Source organism: Ostrea edulis, chromosome 2, assembly GCF_947568905.1.
Source record: "Ostrea edulis chromosome 2, xbOstEdul1.1, whole genome shotgun sequence".
Classification (NCBI taxonomy): Eukaryota; Metazoa; Mollusca; class Bivalvia; order Ostreida; family Ostreidae; genus Ostrea; species Ostrea edulis.
Window position 1 is genome coordinate 54,890,537 of NC_079165.1, and position 24,851 is coordinate 54,915,387.

Here is a 24,851-nt window from a genome sequence, read left to right on the forward strand (position 1 = left end):
AATTCGCCACGATAAACCGGAAACATGATGACGAAAGCAAAATCCAACTGCCGACAATAAAGCGCAGCTACGCTAAGCGCTTTAAAAATATATTAGAAATGAACAAAATTTGAGAGAAAAATAATGCAAATAACAAGTTTGAATAAGTAAACAAAGTGGACCAACTCCAAACAAAAACAAATAAGCAGCCTAGGAAATTGAATCAACATTCCCGTACTGATCATGTCTAGGGTAGACGTGCAAAAAACATAGAATTACGGAAACTGATAAATGGGTTTTACATGTAAGCAATCGGTTATGAAGGTCAAAGTAATTAAAAGGGGGGGGGGGGCTGATTGTAAACAGAATTGAAAAGAAAAAGATATGTTCAAAAATGGTCATAGTACCACTGTTAGGGACATGATCAGACGAGTAGGTATAGATGAAGCTTAAAATCTAGTGAGGGTTTAGCCCGTATTCATCCTGGTGAAGTCAGTAGGTTTGTTGATACCATGCGGTTCAAATGACTTCAACCAGTGCATCCAGAATTTTTCCTTCTGCGTTCTTTCGGTATCTGACCAACTTGGATCATGATCAATAACCACTACTGTAATGTCCTCCCATCGGTGGACATATATATATATACATATACATATATATATATATATATATATAGGGAAGTCGTTGTGGCTGAGTGGACTTACTCACTGGTTTGACAATCTTGCTAGGCGGTGGGTGCCGTACGTCGCTGGTTCGACCCCGGACTGGGGCGAAAATTTTCAGTACCTAGTTGTGATTATTTAGTGCTTTATATATATATATATATATATATATATATATATATATAAACAGTGGTTCATTTAAATCTAGATAGTAGTAAATTAATTCAGTGTACGACTTATCTTCAGTGATCTTATCGGGCTCATGGCGGGTATGACCGGTCGGCAGGGGATGGTCACTCCTCCTAGGCACGGTCACCTGATCCTACCTCTGGTGCGTCCAGGGATCCTGTGTTCACCCGGCCCTCCATTTATATGGACGGAGGAAGGGACGGGTACCAAATTGTTCGTGTCGTTGATCATATCGGTGCTTTTCTAAATGGGGTGTTGCTAAAATGCGAAACGGAATGGAAGACGGAACGGAACGGAAAACGGAATATATTTTATGCAACAATATTATGAGGATGTCAGCATTTTGTAAAATCAAAAGACTTATTATAAAAAAGGGAAGCAGAAATTACAGAGAGAACAGGAAGTCATCTTCAGAATCCACCATTTCATATTGATACCTCATACTAATGCATTGTTATGTATTTTAAAACGGTGGGTTTTGTGAATGAATGTACCAACATAGCAAGTTTTAATAAAAACATTAAGCATGCGCCTGTTGGTACCATCCTTTTTCATGGTTTTGTCACCCCCCCCCCCTAGATTATGACAGTAGCTTCACAAATAAAGAAAAAAAAATAAAATAAGCATACTGAAAAGACTTTAATTATACTTGAACCCCTTTCAAATTCGATTGCTTTATTCTGGCTGCTACCCTAAGATAGTCTGGATCGTATACGCCGACTGTGGGGAGTCGGCGTATACACAAACGTCGGGATGATCCAGACTAATCCAATGAATAAAAGGTACCCCCCCCCCCCCACCCACCCCAAAAAACCAACAACATAGTAAAAGATAAAATAAGTGTTTTGAACAATTTCCCCCAAACATAGCCTTTCTAAATCGAACGTGCTTTTAATCGAACTAAGTGTGTTTAAGATAACTGAATTTGAATTTAGTTCTACACCTGGTACAATATACATCTATGTATCACATCAAATTTCAAAGCGAACGAGTCCGGTGTGAAAAAAGGTTTGTCTCATTTAGGATGAATCTATGTGAAAGTTCGTACATTTACCGATATCCTACGGATTAGTGTTGAAACTGAAGAGATATACAGCGGGAATGAAATATTGAAACAGAACCAATGTAAACTAGGGTGAATTTATGCTTGAGTGGAATTAAAAGTCATTTAATTATTAATCTAAATGTTAAGCTATGCAAGTATCTAGTTTAGAAATGAACTGTCAGAAGTCCTCCCTATTTAGGATTGGAGTGTTGCGGTCACTATTTCTCTATTAGTTAATGAATTATCGTTGTTTTATACATATCACACTCCCTGTACAGACACATACACCGTTTATGTGTAAATACATGTACATGTGCGTTAATGAAGTTTTGCTATGGGGGAGGGGGGGGGCATATAAACCAAGTGTTGTTGTTTTTTTCATTCTCTACCCATAGGTGTTACTGCTCGCTAACACCTCTTGTCAATGCCAGATGTCGAAATTCTTGTAAAACACTTTGTAAATTCTTATACAAACGTTTACCTTAATTCGCTTAATCAATCTATGATGGAAAATTTTAAGATAAAGTTGTTTTATCGCTTGTAAACAATTTCCAAATTGTTGATTTTAATCATAATGAAAAATTTCCCCCCGATTTTTTTGCGTTATCTTATCAACATTACATTCTAATTCTTAAATTCCGACCCGTTCCGTTTTCCGTTCCGCGTTTTAGCAACACCCTTCTAAATGACCTTGTATCCACTATGTGGATCCGACATTTCTTGGAGTGGGCTGTTATTGGATTTTATATATTATATATACTCATGTATAAGTACATGTATGTATGATATATAAAGATAGCACTAAATTATTACGCCAACAGGCTTTGGTGTGGGCGGCAAAACCCTCTGAATATTCAATTACTTTTCAAGATAGCTATAGGGTCATATAAAGTGAAGAAGCTCAGCCCTAAATTCTGGACGATTCAGACCAAAATCACAAACTTTGTAGTCATTTAAGAAGATTTTATAGATATCGCAATTTCTTTCATGCTGAAATAATAGATGCATGGTTATAATTTCAGGCCAATTCAGATAGTTTAGTTAACCGATCGCTGAAACCTATTTCCCCGATAGGCCTAAGTATTGGGAAACATTATAGCCTGTAAATGAATTGACAATTTCATGAAAATCTGTAATTATTCATCTATCATATTTGAATAAAGGAGGAGTGATTTTACTAGTATCAATTGAACGTGTTTACACCACTCCTATGAAATCTTCTATTTTGTATTCTATCAAAACCCTATTCTCAAATGTGTTTTACTTACTTGTGTGGTGCATCTATTGATTTTTTCGCAATGATCTGCAAGAATTATATGCGTTTGAACAATATATGAATCCTAAAGGATAAGTCTACATACAACTAAATATACCAATGTTAACACACCAACCTCACAAGAATAAGTCTACATACAGTATATACCAATGTTAATACGCCGACCTCACAAGAATAAGTCTACATACAGTATATACCAATGTTAACACGCCGACCTCACAAGAATAAGTCTACATACAGTATATACCAATGTTAATACGCCGACCTCACAAGAATAAGTCTACATACAGTATATACCAATGTTGACACGCCGACCTCACAAGAATAAGTCTACATACAGTATATACCAATGTTAACACGCCGACCTCACAAGAATAAGTCTACATACAGTATATACCAATGTTAACACGCCGACCTCACAGTTTTGAAACAGTACACGTGTATGTGAAAATGCGACATGTGTGTAAGGTGATCAATCTCATAACTCCTACAAGCAATAGAAAATAGATAGTTGGGCAAACACGGACCCCTGGACAAACCAGAGGTGGGATCAGGTGCCCAGGAGGAGTAAGCAATGTATGTAAATTCCGCAAAGCAAGGCACCCCTCTCCATCTGAATGGGAACTCCATTCCAGCGACCTCTTTTTAATGTGCAAAGCAAAACTAACAAAGAAATGTTTCCTGTAAATTCTTGGTCTGTTGTATTTATCTTTCAATGCCCAATGCTATTTTGCATTTATTAATCTCTTAATTTATGCAGTTATACAATTAATCCAATCAATTTCTATACCTTAAAAGTTTGATGAAAAAGCGAAATGGCATTGGGAATAGACTTATAATCCACAAAATTTTCAGGAAATATATCTTATCAGTCATTAAAAAGAAAGGAGGGGGTGAATGAAAGGGAATGGGTCCAATCTGTGAATTCTATATACAGAAAGGTTCGTGTCGGCTCTGCTGCTCTCATCAGGTAGCTTATATGTGTTAGGGCGTTCGCTTCCCGGATCCCTTAGTCAATTCTTAATCCTTATTCGAATTGCTATCGATTTTTTCCTATAACTGAAAAAAAACACCCACCAAACATTTTATTTGCGCAACCAGAACATCACTCCGCAGTTATTGTCAAGTCGAATTGACGGAAAAGACAGAGTGATGTTCCGATTGTTATGAATTTGCGATTACGGAATGGCCAAGTAGTTACGATTGATCGGAGCCAAGTGGACGAGTCCAAAGACGGAGGTTTAAATTGAAAAGGATAGCATCTTTCCTCATGGATCACCAAACTAACATAAAACTCAAATAATTGAAGATATCATCGACTCATTTGATGCGCGCAACAATATTATTGCGAGCATTAATTGAATTGCTGATAGCATTATTCATTCCGCTGAATTGATGAGCATTATCATAGAATTGTTGCTTTCTTCAAATGAATTAATGATACCAACAATTGAACTGATCTGCGCTACAATTCAATTGAAGAGATCTTGAATTATTGCTCTCTTCAATTGAATTAATGATATAATTAATTCTATTGATGCGCGCAAAAATTCTTTTAGAGAGAGTTACTGTAATTCAACATATCCCCAGTGAATTCCTGATCTCTTTGATTGATTGATGCACGCATTACTTTCTGACTGATTCACCCTAGTGTACATTGACTGATTAATTGATTGTATCTTGTTTAACGTCACTCTCGAAAATTTTCTTACTCATATGAAGACGTCACCAATACCAGTGAAGGGCTTCAAATTTAGGCCTATTCTCGGCGCTTGTAAACGGCCATTTTTTAGCGTGCCACACCTACATTGACACGGGGCATCCGTTTTTAAGGTCATCTCCGAGAACTCGTGACATTCACACCTGATGCCGAGCGTTTGGCGATGGAAAAAATGTCACTACCTGTTTTAACGACTTAGGTCTGTCGCGGCCGGGATTCGAACCTCGACCTTCCGCATGCAGGACGAACGTTTTAACTCTAGACCATCGCAGCGTATTGATGAGAGCAATAAGTGAATTGATGCGCACATTAAATCAATTATTGCGCTCAATAATTGATTTGATGATATCTTTAAATGATTAAAGATTTCTTCAAATTTTGGAGTTTATGTTAATTTGACGCTAAAAGAACTCGAGGAAAATTTAAGAAAAATAATCTTTGTATCCAATATGAATATCACATAGATCTTAATAAATCAACAGTTCTGAAAATTGATGTTTTAATTGATACTTTTAAAAGTCGACTTTCTCGTACAATCTTAAACATATATCAAAAGCATTTTTGTGGATCTAGGATATAAGATTAAAAACATTCTTCAGTATAAAAAATATACATAAATGTAAGAGAAATGAAAGTAAAAGAAACTGAAAGGAATATCATGGCTATAGAATTCTAAAAGAAATTCTCTTTTTCTCGCTGGTCACATTTTCGTGGAGAAGACACCGTATTTACGACGGAGTTTTAAAAGAAAAAATTGTGTTTTTGTATACCCCATCCATTACAGGCCTTGTTCATCTTCAGAACTGTAGGAGTTGCTAAATCCACTCTCTCAACTTCTATGATAATATCCCGAATGCGTCTTCAACTTTCAAAACATATTAACATACTTACTCCCAATCTCGGATTATAATCGTGTCAAATGCTCCAGGTATGTTTTTCAAAACGTCATCCATTTTGTTTGTAAAGATATTTTGAGGAAGCAATTTGTTTTATACTTTACCAAATGAATTCTATCAGATTTAAATCAGTGTGGTACGACAAAAGTCTTCAAATTTTATGTCCAAAATCTCTAATAAGATAACCAATTTCATATTTTGAGAGAAGTTTGTTAAGAGTTCTGGTCAAAGCATTTCTTTTATCCAAATTTATATCATTATCATAATCCCTTATCCATTTCTGAACATCGACTTTTTTGTATTGGATGTTGGGACATTGAAGCATATCCATAATTCTTATATACAAGATAATGTAGTGTTATTTTTTAATTGTACTGATTGACCTGCTATAACCCAATGCCAATCGTCTGTATTGAAATGCCAAGGTTATCCCGCCATTTAGATGAATCGGACAACAATGACCGTTCCTTCGCCGACTGACCGGTATAAAAAGTGATTGTATATTCTTCCTACTATTTTGATAATTCTGGACAACCGAATCACGTTAACATCCCTCAGCAATTCTGTTATGAGGGGATAATGATTATGCAAAGTGTACTGAACATTCTTTAATTACGTGTTCTTTATTTTGCATTAGATTTGGCATTGTAACATAGTGTTGAACAAAGTATTCGTGCGTGGTCGTACTCTCATTAATCTATTACCCCATAGCCGGTTCATCTTGGCCATCTTTTTTTTAATCGTTTGTTGGATTATCCTGCATGCATGCACTGCTAATCCAATTCTAAGTTCTTTGAGTAAAAAGGTACAACTGTAGGCGAGCAGTAATTATGATATATCACTGCTCCAATCTCAGCAGCAGACGAGTGCTTGACTTGAGCGATGAGAGCAGAAGATAGTCTTCCGTGCTGCATCAGCTGTATACAGCGTCTCGGAAAATTGGTCATGAAGGTTTTTATCCCTATCAATGGTAATCTAGATTCGCCAATAAAAATGGCATACCCTGTTGGTGCCATCTTCGGTGAAGATGAAAATCAAATACGCTGTAGCCATGTGTTCATTGAACAACAACCAAAAAAATAATTAGCAACATTAAAACCATAGATCTTTTATTCCTGTAAATATCAAACACAATATATTTAAATGTATATCCATGGAATATATCATTTCACTGCATTTCTCCATCTAGAAGCGATCTGCGATCATATACATCGTATTACATTACACATGTTTTGTAATATTTTCTCTTTACGGTTTGAACATTGACGGGTCTGTTACAAGTTTTGCCATGGGGTCCACTCCTGCAAATATTTTGATGTTAAGGGCGTAACATTTCAGTATATCACAAATGAAACTGCACTAACATAGTTAATCATACAAAACCTCAGTAGCAAAAAATTGGTGGAGCCTGACACTGCTGACAGTTAGATACTATAGACAGTGCTTAATTTCAAAGTTTATAGTTGCAACATTAAAACCATAGATCTTTTATTCCTGTAAATATCAAACACAATATATTTAAATGTATATCCATGGAATTGAGTTACTTCCCTTCAAAAGGCCTAGAAAATGCTAATTTTCATGGATGATGGGGAGATTTGTAAATGTTTTTGATAGACTATTTTAGTATACAAATAATTGATATTAATGACAATGTATTTTTATGAGTCTTCTCAGTCATTTACACATGACCTTGATTTTATTGAATCCTTTGTTTCTGCCCCGACCTTCCCTCTGATCAGGACTTGGTGCGCAGAGTTAAAATAGAAAGTTCTAAGAAGGTGCCTGTTTGTGTAAGTAACAACGTACAACGTACAAAGTCAAATATCGAAAAACAGAAATGTCATTTGTGTGCATTACAGGGTTTCATCTGAACATCTACGAGGATTAAAGCCATTAAACTCAGGATTAATAACTAACCCTGCACAAGTATAACACAGTTGTACTAGGCATATCTGGGAAATCGACAATGGCGTCGCAGCTACGTTAACCACGTCGAGAGGCGGGTGCAATGACATGATGTTTGATGAGCCAAGCAGTTAAGCGACTTAAAGGACTTGTATACTCTACAATGTTGAAGAGTTAGAATTAATGTAATACAATAACCCTTACTGAATAGGCAGTCAATGGGGAGAGCTGAGATTGAAGAGAAAAACGGAATATGTTTGTGCAGTGATTCACCTTTAGACTGTACTATAAAACAACTTTTAAAGTTTGATATCCAGTTGTAATTCTAATAGCCTTTTTTATATAAAAAATGTAATTCAACAATAGCTGCATGCTGTTGTCCTCTGATCATCTGGTTATAGAAACATTTACTCTGTTGTGACCTGTAATGTGTAATAGAGTATGAGAAATATTGCATTGGAATAAAAAGACTTCCATCCAATGATGAAAATACTTTTTATACACAACTTTAAAGTACACATTGTTCAGGTTGTCTAAAAAAAATTCTTATCCTATTGTATAGAGTGTCCATCGAGAATGTTGAATAGATACTGTTATTGCGATACTTGAAGACAATATTTACAGGAAAATTGCAAAATTTATACAAAAAGGCACATTCTCCGTATTTCTTTTTAATAAATCACAGCTTTGAAATGTGACAAGTAATTATTTTTAGATAATTAATGTACATATATATACAAGTTCAGCGAAGACATGCATATCCATAGTACTCTTAAGCAGCTTGTAGTGTAACCGATTTTACATACATTTTTTTTCAGGAGCTGAATTTGGACTTGTACAATAAGACGTTTGAATTTTGGTTTCTAAAAGCAAAATCCCGAGAGTGCAATGCCAATACATTAGACTTGAGAAGAAGAAAAGACCAACAAACAAAACAATATGACAAACTAGCATATACAGATGAAGGTTAAACTTTTTCTGAGTAGGCATCACAAAACTAATGGGGAATTTTTATGCCATGACGAATTGAGAATTTTGCTATGACGATCATTACCTGCTTGTAGACAATGTGCTCCTCATCATTGTCGGAACACTACATGTCGAATGTTCACAGTAATGTTACGTGTTGGCTGTCACTATATTTATGCAATGTTAACATTTACCATCCAGAGATATAAGTCAAAAACAAAATGAACATCTTTAAATGATATGAAGATGAATACAACGAATTACAACGCTCACCTCTCAGTATTCAATAAACAATTAACTGCATTCCAATGATCTAAAAACAGCATGCTTAAAAAGATTTCATCTACGAACGTATGTGAAAATTCTGTGAAAGAACTCCTGAATGAAGTTCAAAAATATTTTCCAACTATTCATCACTCGGATCACACCATTGCGTGCTTTGACGGAAGTTCTGCAGGCTGCTTGTTATTTTCTGGAGATCAACATCATTTTCCGTTGAAATCAGTAAATCTAGATATTTTTTTGAATGTAGCCGTTTCCATTACCCAGAAAAACCCCACAGTTTTGACAAACAAAATGATTTGGTATTTCTGTAGATACGAACTTCAATGAACAATATTTTCTGGTATGCACATGACATGTACACTTGTTTAAGTATCCGGCATATAAAAGAAACCTGTTAAAGAGCCTTTGATCTATAGACCCTTTTGAAAAATGCACTGGATATTGAACAATGGAAGAATACCCTAAGTGGAAATACCACAGCACTTTGTGTGTCTGGATCTAACCATTATGAACACTCTGCCTTGATTCCGATGTCTGGATAATATTTTACCTTCATCTCTACGTCTTCAATTGTTATAAAAACACTTTACATTGATTCCCATGTCAGAATATAATTGTTATGAATACTTTTGCTTGAATTCAATGTATGGATGTAATTGTTGAGAACAATTTACCTTGATTCCAATATCTGGATAATTTTTACTTCTATCAATGTCTGTAATTGTTATAAGACCACTTTATCTTGATTCCAATATCTGGATAACTTTTACTTTCATTTCAATGTCTGTAATTGTTATAAGAACACTTAACCTTGAATCCAATGTCTTGATGTAATCTCTGAATGCAATAATTAAAAACGTTTAACCTTGAATCCAATGTCTGGGTGTATTCTCTGAATGTAATGATTAAGAACACTTAACCTTGAATCCAATGTCTGGTTGTATTCTCTGAATGCAGTAATTAAGAACACTTAACCTTGAATCCAGTGTCTGGTTGTATTCTCTGAATGTAATATTTAAGAACACTTAACCTTGAATCCAGTGTCTGGTTGTATTCTCTGAATGTAATAATTAAGAACGCTTAACCTTGAATCCAATGTCTGGGTGTATTCTCTGAATGTAATAATTAAGAACGCTTAACCTTGAATCCAATGTCTGGGTGTATTCTCTGAATGTAATAATTAAGAACGCTTAACCTTGAATCCAATGTCTGGGTGTATTCTCTGAATGTAATAATTAAGAACGCTTAACCTTGAATCCAATGTCTGGGTGTATTCTCTGAATGCAATAATTAAGAACGTTTAACCTTGAATCCAATGTCTGGGTGTATTCTCTGAATGCAATAATTAAAAACGCTTAACCTTGAATCCAATGTCTGGTTGTATTCTCTGAATGCAATAATTAAGAACGTTTAACCTTGAATCCAATGTCTGGGTGTATTCTCTGAATGCAATAATTAAAAACGCTTAACCTTGAATCCAATGTCTGGTTGTATTCTCTGAATGCAATAATTAAGAACGCTTAACCTTGATTCCAATGTCTGAATTTAACCTTTATGAACGTTTTACCTTGATTCAACTTGTTCATGTGTCTGGACACAATCGTTAAGAACACATGACTTTGTTTCCTATGTCTGGATGCAATGTCTTCATTTAAAATGATCATATTAATCTAATGTAACAAAACTATATAACCTCTGCTTGACTTTATGCTGACATAAGATTGTCCAGCAGCACAATCATCGGCGTAAGACCTGCATTGTTACGCAAAAGTGCTTCCCTGAACGAGTAGATGGCAGACACAATCAAGGATTGCATCAAGTTAGAGCGACACGTTAAGAATATCTAACACGGAGCGACATCATCAGGATGTTTAACATTACTAAGAAATTGCACTACTTGTACACGAGAATAGAGATTTATAAATTATAATGTTTTTAAATCGAGGCAGGTGACTGACAAATGAGTTGATGTTACAGGGGTTTCAACAGTCTCGTTTAAAGTCATCATTTCGAAAATAATTTTATGGTCGTTATAATGATATCAATATAACCTGTCATTGAGTAAAATGCTGTCTAACGTGTTTCATACCGATCGTTAGGCCGATCTTTACACACTGATGCTCCGTTTACCTGATCAAGATATAGGAGTCATGACAGGTGTCGACAGAGGATGCTTACTCCTCCTCGACATCTGATCCAACTCTAGTATGTCCTAGGGTCCGTGTTTGCCCTACTCTTAATTTTGTGTTCTTTATAGGAGTTATGGAATTGATCACTGCTCGTTATCTTTTCATTGGAAATATTTAAGATTTAGCTTATTTAGCCAAACAGCACACTTATTGTAAAATCAATGAGAAAAAGTCAAACACATGTGGGACTAAAACTTATGATGTGTATATATTTGCATCCAAACGCCTTAATCCATTGGTCCTTAGCGTATAGTGAACAAAACTAAAAGGACAACGAATACGTGAGTGATATTCGTTTCATAATGTAACGTCCTTCCGTTAGAATGAATGAGAAGACCTTCAGCTCATTGAAAACCACAATCAATTTCAGCAACAATATCAGGTTATGTTGTGAAAGCCGAACATGATTTCCACGTGCCCCTCGAGTGACTCCATTTTCTTTTGAGATACAATAGACGATGATATAATCCCAGTATCATCACACGATAAATCAGTGAACAGTCAAACCATTAATACGTGGAATTAATAATCATGTAACTTCGATAGGAATCCATGGCTTTAATGGACTTTGATGAATTAGCAATATTCAATTTTTATGGCAGATGCACTTGTTTAAGTATGGGCGGGGAAAAAAAGAACGTGAAACATGCTTTTAAAAAATTCCAATTCCAAGATATTTGGTTCAAATGGTAAATGCGTGATGAATGAATTAGGCAGATTCCAAACATGTGTTAAAAACCACTCTTATCACCATTAATTAGTTTCATGCACGCAGTTTTAGATTGACAAGTATTGTTTCGATGCATTGGAAAACTGTTAGGTAGTAAAGGTCAATTTGATAATGCAACAACCTTTGAATGAATCAATCTTCCGAATGAATTAAAAGATTTTGAATATTACAATTTTTGATCGAGTCTAGCCGTCTACGTTACAGTTACTACCACGGTTTTGTAATTATCATGACAATGTAAGAACAGGCGCATTAGCTCCTAGAAAAGTAACCTTACTGCAATAGCAGGTCCTACACCCTGAAGTGCCCGTACTGTAAAAAAAAACCACCAGGCCGGTGTAAATTGTAATGTATTAAGCAGCCATTGCTAAGTAAATGTCATTAAAAGTCCACAAACAGTAAGTATCTAGTTAACATTGAAAATTATAAAAGAAACCAGTACCATAGCAAAGTATATGTTCATGAACAGGATGTTGCACTTATCGCCATTCACCATACTCCTGAAGAATAGTACGGAACCGTTTACTATCAAAACACTGGAAATATTGATATTGATAAACATCCAAGCGATTAACAGGGTCAGGAACCTGTAAACAGGTTAATTCCGAACTCATAACGTAATACTAACATCGTGCACCAAATCCATGAAACTCTACGAGAAAAATCTCATATTTACATGTACAATTCAAGATTATACATGTATAGACCTCTCCTAATATGCATTATTTATTTTAATCTGTTTGGTATAGAAGATTATCAAAATATTAGAAATTATTAAAATTCTGGACTTTGGCATGCGTAAAACCACCGACACTGTCAGTTATCATAGACCTGTATCAGAATTGAAATATATGAAGTTTAAAGGTTAGTAGCAACTGAGATTAGCAAACATGGGGTATAGCATTGACAATCAAATATTCATGAACAAATTCAAATGCAACTAAAAAAATACATGCAGCTTATGTTAAGTACATTACAATTACGTTTAGTTTGAAAGATTTGCACTTAATTCCACGAATTAGGTATTTACCAAGCCAATTTCTGCATACAGGTGAAATGGTCTAGAGGAATGAATGGTTGCCGAGAGTATACTGACCAACCAGGGTTCCTTTGTATTTCTTGATGATATCCATACATTTCGAGGAAATAAAATTAAGGTTGCTTCCCAGACGAACAGCAGAGTTACACGAGGTAATGGATTATCATGAACATTTGCTACGTAACATAACAATAGCAATGCTTGTTAGCGAGAAACTGCACACTAAAGCAATTCATTATATCTTTCAACAATAAGATAATTGCATAAATCAATCAAGATTAGAATGCGTGTCCGGTGAATGCGGAAGAGGAAGTTATTACTTGTGATTTGTCAAGGCCGACGACGTGCGACATATTTGGATTCGCATACTTCAAGACACTGCAAAGACAATACGCCAGAAAGAACTGCTTGAAATTGTTCCTCTCTGTTAGTAGCTCAAAAGCAATTAGACTCATTCTAATACACAACAGCTTGGCTCTCCATATTAGGCGGGAGGTGTCGCTAAACTTTGCTGGGGGACGTTGCTGCTTGTTTTCCTCTTCCTGTTGCTATGTTATTGTTAGCATCTGATTAATATTGATAAGTCCCGAGTCTACCTGTGCGTAGGATTATGACATCATAGCAATACTTTCGTACAACCCTTTTCCTCAGCCTTCTATGACTCTACTTTGCTATCAGATTTCTTACTATCTGTGCATTTTTTCATCCTAGCGACCCCTGGCGGAGCACTCGTTGTATATAACGTATTGAAGAGTAGTATTTAAGCATTCATTCGGGCGTTCAAGTTAGTCTGCCTCAAGTCTATAGCCAGTGCCGAGCTTTGGAATAGAACAGCTCTTTTTCGAAAACTTGTTTTCTGTATTGTGTAAATCAACATGATGGATTACGATTCCGATGTTTCCACCAAAGTTGTAAGGGTGAACCGCACCTACAACGTCTATCGCGGTACTTCACCCTCCACACAAAACAGATTAGAGGTGAGTACAGCGTTTCCCCTGCCAGTTGCTTTGTCTCCTGTCGTCTGTGCTTTGTAAAACAATCTTTTTTCTGAAAATGAGAACTTTGTATAGCTGCTTCAATTAAAACTGCATTTGCAAATCTTCAGACAATGCCAATTCTTTGCTGTGCTTATTTAACATAAAATACTTCTAATTGTCAATGCAATGCGAAATCAGGAAATTTATCACAAATACCAGTACGTTTGGAATTTGCTTCCGTCATATTGCAAAGCTCGCTGTGACCATTGTGGATATATATGTACAGCTTCTCTGTCTTTTAGTAAAGAAAATATCAGCTTTTTTGGAGATTCTTAAGTGTGAACAATACAATTTTATGGGAAATATTCGCTCTGTTGGATTAGCTACGAGATAAACAATTTGACTTTACGGTTTGGGTGCATGAGAGGGCTAAGCGCAGCAGCAGATGCTGTTGTATTGCGCGATACGACGATAACAATCAGACGCTTAGATAAGAAAACTAGGGGATGAGCCAGTCTCTCTGAGCATTAACATTCCAGAAACATCTTCACTCTATATATCATTATCAGCTCCAATGGCTATGAAAATATTTTACACTGTGAAAGAATTTTATCTCAGCACCGCGTACTGAAATATATTATGTTGAAAAATGCCAAACAACCCCACAACCGAAAGTTTTTAAGAGATCAAATTAACCTCATACATAAAACCGACAAATATGAGGTCCAGTATATAGTAGGATAAAGTATATAGAGAAAAAGATTACTTTAAGAATTTGATAATTTCATAACAACAGTTTACAAATACAAATACCTAGCGTATGACGCTTCTGTTCGTTTCATAGCAACGCTTTCTAATAAATTTGATCTAAAAATAGATGCACCTTGTAAGGAGAAGAGGCTTTGCAAACTTCAAAAGATATACGAATGCTGTCATGGAAACCAAACGCAAATAAAAGCAAACAAACTCGATCACCGAATACATCATAATTCCTTCAATGCTACTTTAAAATGTTTTTGATTTATAAATTAAAAATCAATTAAATTAAGATCTTTGAATTCTTAAACACGTTGATTAAACAAAATATAAACAGGGGAAAAAAAAATTAACTGTTGACAACTTGAACAAAAGAACTTTGGATTTTTATTTCTTAGAGAAATCCCATCTCTCACACTTGTTTGGTTATTACAATGTTTACTTTTACTAGACAGTTGTTCGCAAAGAGACTCGGGTAGTCAATACCGAGAAGCAACTGTTTGAAGCCGAGGAACAGAGATTTTTGGTATCGTATCTAGTGTGTGCCGGTGTCCCGTTTAACATTTTTACCTCCATTTTCCAAAGATTTCCCTTGTCTTCTATCACATAGTTCCGTTAGAATCTAAGAATTCGGGATAGATATCTGATATACCCATTTCACAAAAGAAATATCCAAACCAATGCTTACATTGCATGCGGATTTTGTTGTCAACAGCACAATTTTTAACCTCATGCACTCAGAAAATAAATCAATTTTGTATACCATTTTTCTTTTTATTAGACAATGACATGTTCATTATTAGCTAAAGCTTAAAATTTTTGAAAACGTTCGATCCCACTCACCTCTGTTCAGAAGGAACTATTTTGAAATCAAGCGTATATACATTAGAATAAACTAGATTTTAGATGTGGATATTTTAACTGGATTAGAAATTTTAGAATGATTATACAAATACGTCAGTTTTCATTTTTTGTATTTGAGCGACACGATTAAAAGAGGTAAGAAATTGTAGTTTAAAAAAACACCCCAATAACCTATGTTTCGTGTTAAATTTCTCGGTAACACATACACATATAGCAGATCGTTTCCGTTTGAACATTTTAATCGATGCATTTTAAACCATATTTTTTCTTTCAGGCACGCATCCGGGAACTGGAGGATGCTTTGGACGGAGAACGCGATACCAGACTGAGAGTAAGTACATGTACAGATTTTAATGTAAAAGAGACTCGAGCCTTTTTTTCTTTTGACTGTAAAATTTCACATCAACATTTTCACTCCACACAAATAATCACACACAATGAATTGCACGTACCTAAAGTTAATACAAAGGAAGCACCTTCTAATTTTCAACAGAAAAAAAAATCATATCAGACAAAAAATATTACTCCTTATAATATACTGCGCTAAATGTATGGCGCATTACATTTTGGTGGAAATTAATTGCTGAAAACGCAGTCATAGAGAAGTTTGGCATCAGTTCAACTATCACGCATTCCCCAGCAGATGACAAAGAATCTCGATGCACAAAACGACAAAACAGCCAAATAACACTCCATCTATTTGTAGCACCTCGAGAAGGCATTCACCATACGTCTGATACACGGAAGATAGAGGGCACGTGCGCCCTTGGCATCTGCTTCCTATATATGTACACACGAGGAAGAGAAATTTAACCCAGACGATAGCGCGCATACCACCTCGGCGTGTTTGATTGATATCGTGCATTAGGGATACTGCTCCTTGTCAAGCATTGATTAAGAAAATACTTTTCCTCAAATCATTCAACATTCAGACACCTGTCTACTGTGGTTGTTTACCACAACCGGACTTCAAACAACATGCATTCAGCATGCTTATCAATTAACACACACACGCACACACACGTGTGTCCAATTGAACTTGCTCATTATTATCCAAAGAAAACTTTAGCTTAAGTGATATTCATCCAGAATAAAATACACATATCCCTTGAACTTGAACTATAAGAAGTAATACTTCGTCAAAGATGGAGCAAAATGTTTCAAATTACATTAAAAAAAAACTTTTCCATTTCATCAAATTGTAGTTCGAGAAACAATGTGCCGAGCTGACTTTCCAACTGGACCAAATGTCCGACCGACTTGAGGAAGCTTCAGGAATGTCATCTTCACAGGTACAAAGATTACACATTGAATTTTCTTTTACAATTTCTTTAATAGAAAATCCTTTGGTGACACATTTTGCCCATGTCTCTGTAGTTGGAGATCAACAGAAAGAGGGAATCAGAATTAATTAAACTGCGCAAAGACATAGAATTAGTCAATGCCCAGTTCGAGTCAACGGAATCCAGCATGCGCAAACGTCACCAAGATGCTCTCAACGACCTTGCTGACCAACTTGAATATATGACAAAAACCAAAGGACGGTACGTGGAACACATGATCACGCTCTGATTTCCCATTTCCTTGCAATTTTTTATACGTTTCATAGTCATCTTCTGAACAGGCGTCATCTTGCCAATTTTTGGTCATTGTTTACTTATGCTTTTCATGCTCTTGTGTGGTGTGGCTTTATTTTACATGAAAAGACACTGCTTGGCTTACAGGGCAGAAAAAGATCGAGGGAATCTTGTGGCAGAACTCGATAACTTACAGGCCAGTAACGAGGGCTTACAGAAAGCCAAGGTGCGTAGCACTAAACAGTAGATTTAGATTTAACACTTCTTACCTTGTAGAGTAGAGAAAGAGAAGAGCCAATTGCTCATTGAAATCGATGTCATTCAAACCGAGAACGAGGGTCTCAGTAAAGCAAAGGTTTGTGTCTGCTGTGGTAAAATTGAATATTTGTTTGACAATAAAACGTCGGTTCGAAATAATATTAATTTTGAATGTCGATTGTACCTAGACCAACTCCGAGAGAGATCAACGATTCTATTTGTAGGCCTCAGCTGATGCCAGAATTGACGCTTTGGAGGGATCTGTTTCCAGACTCAAGGTTCAGGTTGATGACCTTACCCGCCAAAACAACGATCTCAATGGATTAAAGGGTAGACTCACTCAGGAGAATTTCGATCTTCAACATCAGGTGCAGGAATTGGATGCTGCCAATGCCGGCCTCGCCAAAGCCAAATCTCAACTTCAAGTCCAATTGGACGACTTGAAGAGAAACTTGGATGACGAGAGCAGGGTATGTGCTTATGAAATTTTATTTTCGAATTTTCGTGCTACGTCGGTAGAAAATTCTCCACACTTTCTGAATATGCGTATAATCTATTGGAAAAAATATTTTACAGCAACGCCAGAACCTGCAGGTTCAGCTCAGCGCCCTGCAGAGTGACTACGATAACTTGAACGCCCGCTATGAGGAAGAATCTGAATCCGCCTCCAACCTTCGTGCCCAACTCAGCCGTGTCAACGCAGAATTTGCTGCCCTCAAGACCAGATATGACAAAGAACTTCTGGCCAAAACCGAGGAGATGGAAGAAATGAGGTGGTTTGTTTATTCTCATCAAATACTGAAAATATTATATCAAGGCATTTTTACGTCTATAATTTGATTATCTATATCATTTCAGACGCAAGTTGTCCGTCAGGATCCAGGAGTTGGAGGACCTTCTCGAACAGTCCCGCCTTAGATGCACCAATCTCGAGAGGACCAAGTCCAAGCTCACTGCCGAACTCAAGGAAGTCACCATTGAACTTGAAAATGTAAGATACACGTCCCTACTTCGCGAAGCTAACTGCGATTACTTTTCCTGGTGTTTTAAAATAGTATGAGTTTATCACTTATCGCCAAAATCGTAAATTTCAGTGTCAAATAATTATACAAGACCTCACCAAGAGAAACAGACAGCTGGAGAACGATAATGCTGCCCTTCAGAAACGCGTGGATGAATTGTCTGCTGAGAATGCTCAACTCCGCAACGACAAACACGCCCTCGAACAAGAGGTCTACAGACTCAAGGTTTCCAACGCTGAGCTCTCAGAGAAGAACGCTAATCTTGAGAGGGAGAACAAAAATCTTAGCGGTACGTGTAGACACTGGTGTATAAAATCCTTAATTTAACAAATATTCTTGCAGTCGACCACAATGGTATATGTCAAATTATCTATTCAGATCAACTCCGTGAAGCTAACCAAGCCCTCAAGGATGCCAACAGGTTGATCAATGAGTTGAACGCCGCCAAGGCCGCCCTTGAAGCTGAGCGCGACAACCTTGCTGCCGCTCTCCGTGACACGGAGGACGCTCTCCGCGATGCTGAAGCTAAACTTGCCGCAGCCCAAGCCGCCCTTAACCAGCTTCGCGCCGAAATGGAACAGAGGCTCCGTGAAAAGGATGAGGAAATCGACAGCATCAGGTACAATTCATGTAATTTTGAATCAAGAAGAATCTACATGACCTGCCATACTTAAAATGATAAATGTTTCACAGTGGTGATCTTGCTTACGTATACTATATATTCAGCCTACACACGGCATACACGAAAGAAAATTAATAACCTTTGAACATCGTTTGGCACTTCTCGCCCATGTTTCTAGAACCTGAAACGAAGATTATTTCTTAGATTTTATCATGAATTTTATCCTTATCTTGTATATGATTCTGAATAAAGCTACTGGGGTTAAAACGAAATAGTCAAACCTCGTTTGAATTTTGAAGTTACAACAGTTCGAAATAATGGCTTCTCGGAAATTTTCATTTGGCCCTGTTTATTCTGTGGCTACACCGTACGTGCACCAGGAAAATGATATAATATGCATACATTATATCGATTTTTAAATCAATAGGACGGTGTTTGCTCTAATTGTGTGAATCTCTGTTTTTTAGGAAGAGCAGCGCCCGTGCTATTGAAGAACTCCAGCGTACCCTTGTGGAGGTAGAAACCCGCTACAAGACCGAAATCAACCGCATCAAGAAGAAATACGAAACTGACATCCGGGAACTTGAAGGTGCTCTTGACAACGCCAACCGAGCCAATGCTGAATACCTTAAACAGATCAAATCTCTCCAACACCGTGTCAAGGTAAGACAATTAAACATACCTCCGTTTTATCTGTATACAATATAGAATAAGTTGGGGATCTTTATGCAAGAAGTGCCATATGAAATGGCCGTTATTTTGTACAATGTTTTGTGGCAGAAAAAAATACTTACAACTCTAAAAAAACCCAAAAACCCAATCTATTTTTCTTAAAGATTTTTCAATATCATGATAACAGAGTGCACAAAAAATTCAAGTACATGTAGTTTGGTTAAAAAATCAAATAAAGAGAATAGGATAAAACACTACAGGGAATCAAAAATTAACTTTTATTACGAAATTTGTTAAGTCTTGTACAATTTAGAAGACAAAAATTATATATACCGCCAATCTTCCTGAAGACTTATTCATTTGCTAATCCAACTTCTTGCTCGCCTCGCAGCAAGCTATTTTGAGTTTTCTGGTCAAACTCTGCAGCTGGGATATATCTTTCAGCAAGCAAAGCCAAGAAATTTGGGATGCTCTGATCACTGATCAATAAACAGCGGGGGGTAGATTTTTGGTATCTAACTGGCAGTGCCACCTGTCGGGAGATGCTATAAACTCCTACGTACTTCCACGCCGACACAATATTTCATCACTCATAAATCCTTGGAATGTAGTGGGGGAGTTATTACAAAAAATGATAGAACATTCTAAGAATAACTGAGATTACAATTAACAATACAACCCATCTGTTGTCGTGAAAAGTATTGTTGTTTCTAAAACTTGTTAAAAGACTTGAAATGTGCCTTCTTACTTAAAAGGACTTGGAAAGCGCCTTAGAAGAGACCCAACGCCAACTCGACGACTGCAGAGGTCAACTCTCTATCTCCGAGAGGAAACGCATCTCCCTTCAACAGGAACTCGACGACTGTCGATCCCTCCTCGACGCTGTAAGTATAAAATATCATAACTTACATCGGTAAAAGAAGCGTGTATAAATAAAGACTTGGAATTACTAAGTATCAAGCGATGTATATTCTCAGGCCGAGAGAGCTCGCAAGAATGCCGAGACTGAACTTGGAGAGACATCCCAGCGCCTTACTGAAGTCCAACTCCAGATCACTGTCATCAGCAACGATAAACGCCGCTTGGAAGGAGACATCGCCGCCATGCAGAGCGACCTTGATGATGCCCTCAACGCCCAGAGGGCCGCCGAGGAGCGTGCTGACCGTCTTGCAGCTGAGGTCCACAGACTTGCTGGAGAACTCCACCAGGAACAAGAGAACTACAAGAACGCCGAAAGTCTGCGCAAGCAACTCGAGATTGAAATCCGCGAGATCACTGTGAGACTTGAAGAGGCCGAAGCATTCGCCACCCGTGAAGGAAAGAGACAGATTGCCAAGCTCCAAGCCAGAGTAAGTTAACACAAACCGAGTAAACACAGAAATCTTTCAGAAAAACAATACTTTTGAGACTCGTTGAAAATCATGATTTGACTTGCAGATTCGCGATTTGGAGGCTGAACTGGAAGCTGAGCAGAGACGTCTCCGCGAGACCGCCGCCAACATGCGTAAATATGAGCGCCAGTACAAGGAAATCGTCACCCAGGCCGAGGACGACCGCCGTCAAGTAGCTGAGCTTAGCAGTCTCGTCGACCAACTCACCATCAAAATCAAGACATACAAACGCCAGATTGATGAGGCTGTAAGTATTCACAATCATCACATTTCGATGAAATATACTTGTATACGTTTTTCCTGACAAAAAAGGGATCTAACTGCTACTTCTTTTTACTCGCAGGAGGATGTAGCCAGCTTGACAATGAACAAATACCGCAAGGCTCAACAGTTGATTGAGGAGGCTGAACACCGTGCCGACAACGCCGAGAAGAACCTTGCCGCCGTCCGCAGAACACGATCCATGTCTGTTACACGAGAAGTCACTAAGGTCATCAAAATCTAAATGCATGTAGGTAAATATAATTTGGGTATTCATCTTCTTTACTCTTAAATAAAATGATAATAAGAAGATATTATACAACATATTTGTGGATCACTTTCATAGGAATAATTATAATATGACACTTTTTCCCCCCAGATATCTTAGGAGGCATATATCATCATTCAAGAGACATATTAAAAAATTCGCGCAACGCAAAATATGATGATGTTACAGAGACTATATTCCGAAATTTCCCTTGTACAGATTATTTATTTTTGTTATTTATAAGTGCTGGAGCCTAAAGCAATGCGTGTTTGCTGCATGACGTTAAGTTATATTCGTATAAAAGGAGGGAGTTGATAAGCCATAGCTCGGCACGGCAATTATAGCAACAGATGGCGCTGACGGCAGACCTAAACACACAACCGTACAACGTAATCAGATTCCTCCACGCAAATGAAAGAAACACGCGGCAAGAGTGAATTTCTACAAACTGTGCAATAATTTTTTTTCCATTGTGATATTAAAGTACTGCTATATTTAGAGTACTTTATGTTGATATTTTATTTATTGAAATGATTACTAGTATATAGCGTTAATAAAGAGAGGACTGTTGATAACGCGTCATCTCTTTGTATGGTTGAAACTTCTGTATAATGATTGTTGTGTTCTGGTGTACAAAAGTATCATTGTATTTTACAGTATTTCAAAATATCTTTGTTTTTTTTTGTTTTATTCAAGGAAGAAAATATGAATATGACTTCAATTTTTGAAAAAAAATGTTTCCCTTGCTACAATAAATTCCGTCACTGTTGCTTTTGATAGAATGGATTTTGTTGTTTGTTGGTTTAAAGAGACGGGTGTAGGGATCTCATTGACTGTTTTGTTGTGTTTATATATCCGCAAATTGAGAATTCATGCTTCAACGCAATAACTGGTTTGTGGATAACCCTTTTCGCTTACAATGAGATTTCATGCAGATATGTAATTGGGAAACACACTATTAAAACAGAATTCTTGTTTTACAAATGTTTTTCGTTTGTTTGAGAATGGAAATGGGTTTGCTGAGAGTTCCAGTAATTAAACACGCCAAGCAATATCACGTGGTGAACTTGAGTTAAATATATGACAATTTTCCAGAGTAAAAGTAATCTGGCAATAGCTATGAAAGCTAACATTGTATAATTCTAGAGACCGTCATCGGCGCATCAGCCAAGTACTATGGCCAGCTGTGGGACGTTTTACAAGTAGTTATAGAAAGTTGTGAAAAAATGCATGTGCTGATTTGAAGAAAAGATTTCCACGAAGATTTTGGATGTCTGCAAGATTTGACTGCTATCCTACCCACTCAAACAATACTTCCTTGGGCTGATCAAAACCAGTTACAAGACTTACAAGGAAGGAGGGGGGGGGGGGGACCAAAAGTTATGACGGTTTTCTGGTTTTATATACATGTATGTAACACACTTTTTAAAATGCAGAAGTTAAGATTTTGCAATTGCCCAGGCTTAACAAAGCAATGATATAAAAATGACAAATACACATAATATGGCGGCTGACCTCCTGCAGAAACTGTCCAAATCTGGATCAGCAGGCACCTGGCATTTAGACCCACATTTCCGGTTATCAACAACAACCTTTTAATGTACACAACAAAACTGATACTGAAATGCTAAACATGTTCTGTAAATGCGAGAGTTCTAGATCTATTGTATCCTAATTTTGAATTTAAAGTCAATCTTCGCTTCCGCGCGTTAAAGAATAATTTGATTGATTGATTGAATATTGTTTAACGTCCCTCTCGAGAATCTTTCACTCATATGGAGACGTCACCACTGCCGGTGCTTACTGCCTTTGAACAGGGAGGGATCTTAATCGTGCCACACCTGCTGTGACACGGGACCTCGGTTTTTGTGGTCTCATCCGAAGGACCGCCCAATTTAGTCGCCTCTTATAGCAAGCAAGGGGTACTGAGGACCTATTCTAACCCGGATCCCCAGGGAGTATAAATTGAAGAAAGCGCATTGGCACTGAGAATTGTAAAATAGATTTACACGATACACAAGGATCCACAACCTTTTCAGTTTGTTTTGTACATTAAAATTATGTTCGGTGGTTGCGAACTGGACTAAGCGCTTCGCAAAAGTCTGCCTTTCTGTGTTAACTAAAATCCAAAACCCCTCAATTCAGTAATTTAAGGGATACAAGTTAGGCTAAATAATAGTATTTGTACACGATATCTAAAGGATTTTTAGATGCATCAAGCTTGGTCTGTGAAATTATTTAATACCCTTCCGTTTAAAGAAACCAGGCCTCAAAACCATAAACTGAGAATAGACTTAAGTCTAAATTTCAAATCCAGCTAACTTTTGAAATAATCTTTATAAACAAATAAAATTTTCAGTATATTTTTGCATTTGAATTATTTTAAACCTTCAGTTTTTTTTAAACATCTGCGCTAGATAAATCTTAAGGTGTAAGTAATCGAAATTTTGACTTAGGTCTATTCTCAGTTTATGGTCTTGGGGCCTGGATAGGTATAACGAATTACATGGTTACCGACAATTGCGTCAACATCACAGGTAAAAGTGGCACACATCGAGTTCTTCTACCTCTACACAGGGTAAATATAGGCAATCTTTGAAGGAACAAAATAGACAATTGTACGTGACTAATTGCTTTGAAGTTTGCTTTTCTGTCTCTGATTGTTGGCACTCAATCCGTCTGCGTTCAGAAAACCACTGACCAAATGGCTGTCCTTCGCATGTCCTGATAGGTTCATTTGTGATCGTGATGGCATTCCAAGTCTGATCCTATTGTTGTTGCATGGAGTTCTAAATTCCACGTCTGTTTTGCGTTTACTATCTCAGTTCGCGTGATGTATACATATTCAAACTAACTGACTTGTAGATATCTTAATAAAGATGATGTCTATTTCGCTACACAATAAAAGGAATATGCATGCATTTCCAACTTTATCACTATTGATAACTTAAGTAGGGTGACAGTCTTTGCTGCCATAACATTCGCCGTTTTATAAATCCATCTTTTCGTATAGAATTCTATTTAAACATAATACTAGGCCTAGTACTTCTAAAAATGGTGGTTGATTTGTAAGGAAACGTTTACGTGTCTTGTCTTGTTCGCTAAACATCAGTATGTCGATATCAAGAAGTTAATATGTCGCTGATTTTTTACAATTAAACGATTTTTTAAGACTCAATAAGTCTCCATATAAATGCACTGAACGACATATTTTTCTCATCTTGGTTGTGATTAAATCAACATGATAACCAATCGTCAAAAATGAAGCCAATAAAATGGCTAATGTCCTGGTTATT

The 24,851-nt window shown here is 36.9% G+C and overlaps 1 protein-coding gene across 4 annotated transcripts; it reads left to right on the forward strand.

Moving 5' to 3' along the window:
• The first annotated feature begins 11,196 nt into the window (after window positions 1-11,196).
• On the forward strand, window positions 11,197-22,334 carry LOC125679372 (paramyosin-like). Of its 4 annotated transcripts, none has more exons than XM_048918558.2 (17): window positions 13,591-13,864; window positions 15,072-15,146; window positions 15,759-15,815; window positions 16,690-16,776; window positions 16,862-17,028; window positions 17,338-17,416; window positions 17,544-17,789; window positions 17,896-18,092; window positions 18,178-18,310; window positions 18,414-18,630; window positions 18,720-18,960; window positions 19,431-19,626; window positions 20,391-20,519; window positions 20,613-20,984; window positions 21,073-21,273; window positions 21,370-21,537; window positions 21,667-22,334. In XM_048918558.2, exons 1-16 carry the CDS (start codon window positions 13,763-13,765, stop codon window positions 21,529-21,531), a joined length of 2,661 nt encoding a protein of 886 aa, XP_048774515.1. In that variant the 5' UTR covers window positions 13,591-13,762; the 3' UTR covers window positions 21,532-21,537; window positions 21,667-22,334. The 4 variants fall into 4 exon arrangements, with proteins under 4 accessions (XP_056010450.1, XP_048774517.1, XP_048774515.1 ...); XM_048918559.2 differs by having other exon boundaries at window positions 13,638-13,864; window positions 21,370-21,541; XM_056154475.1 differs by lacking the exon at window positions 15,072-15,146 and having other exon boundaries at window positions 11,197-13,864; window positions 21,370-21,541.
• Window positions 22,335-24,851: the final 2,517 nt, after the last annotated feature.

Bases quoted from the DNA above. Each gene is read 5' to 3' on its own strand.
- LOC125679372 (XM_048918558.2), top strand. From the start codon at position 13,763: ATGATGGATTACGATTCCGATGTTTCCACCAAAGTTGTAAGGGTGAAC. The intron at 16,777-16,861 runs GTACAAAGATTA...ATGTCTCTGTAG, and splicing joins CAGGAATGTCATCTTCACAG to TTGGAGATCAACAGAAAGAG. The intron at 19,627-20,390 runs GTAAGACAATTA...CTTACTTAAAAG, and splicing joins CTCTCCAACACCGTGTCAAG to GACTTGGAAAGCGCCTTAGA.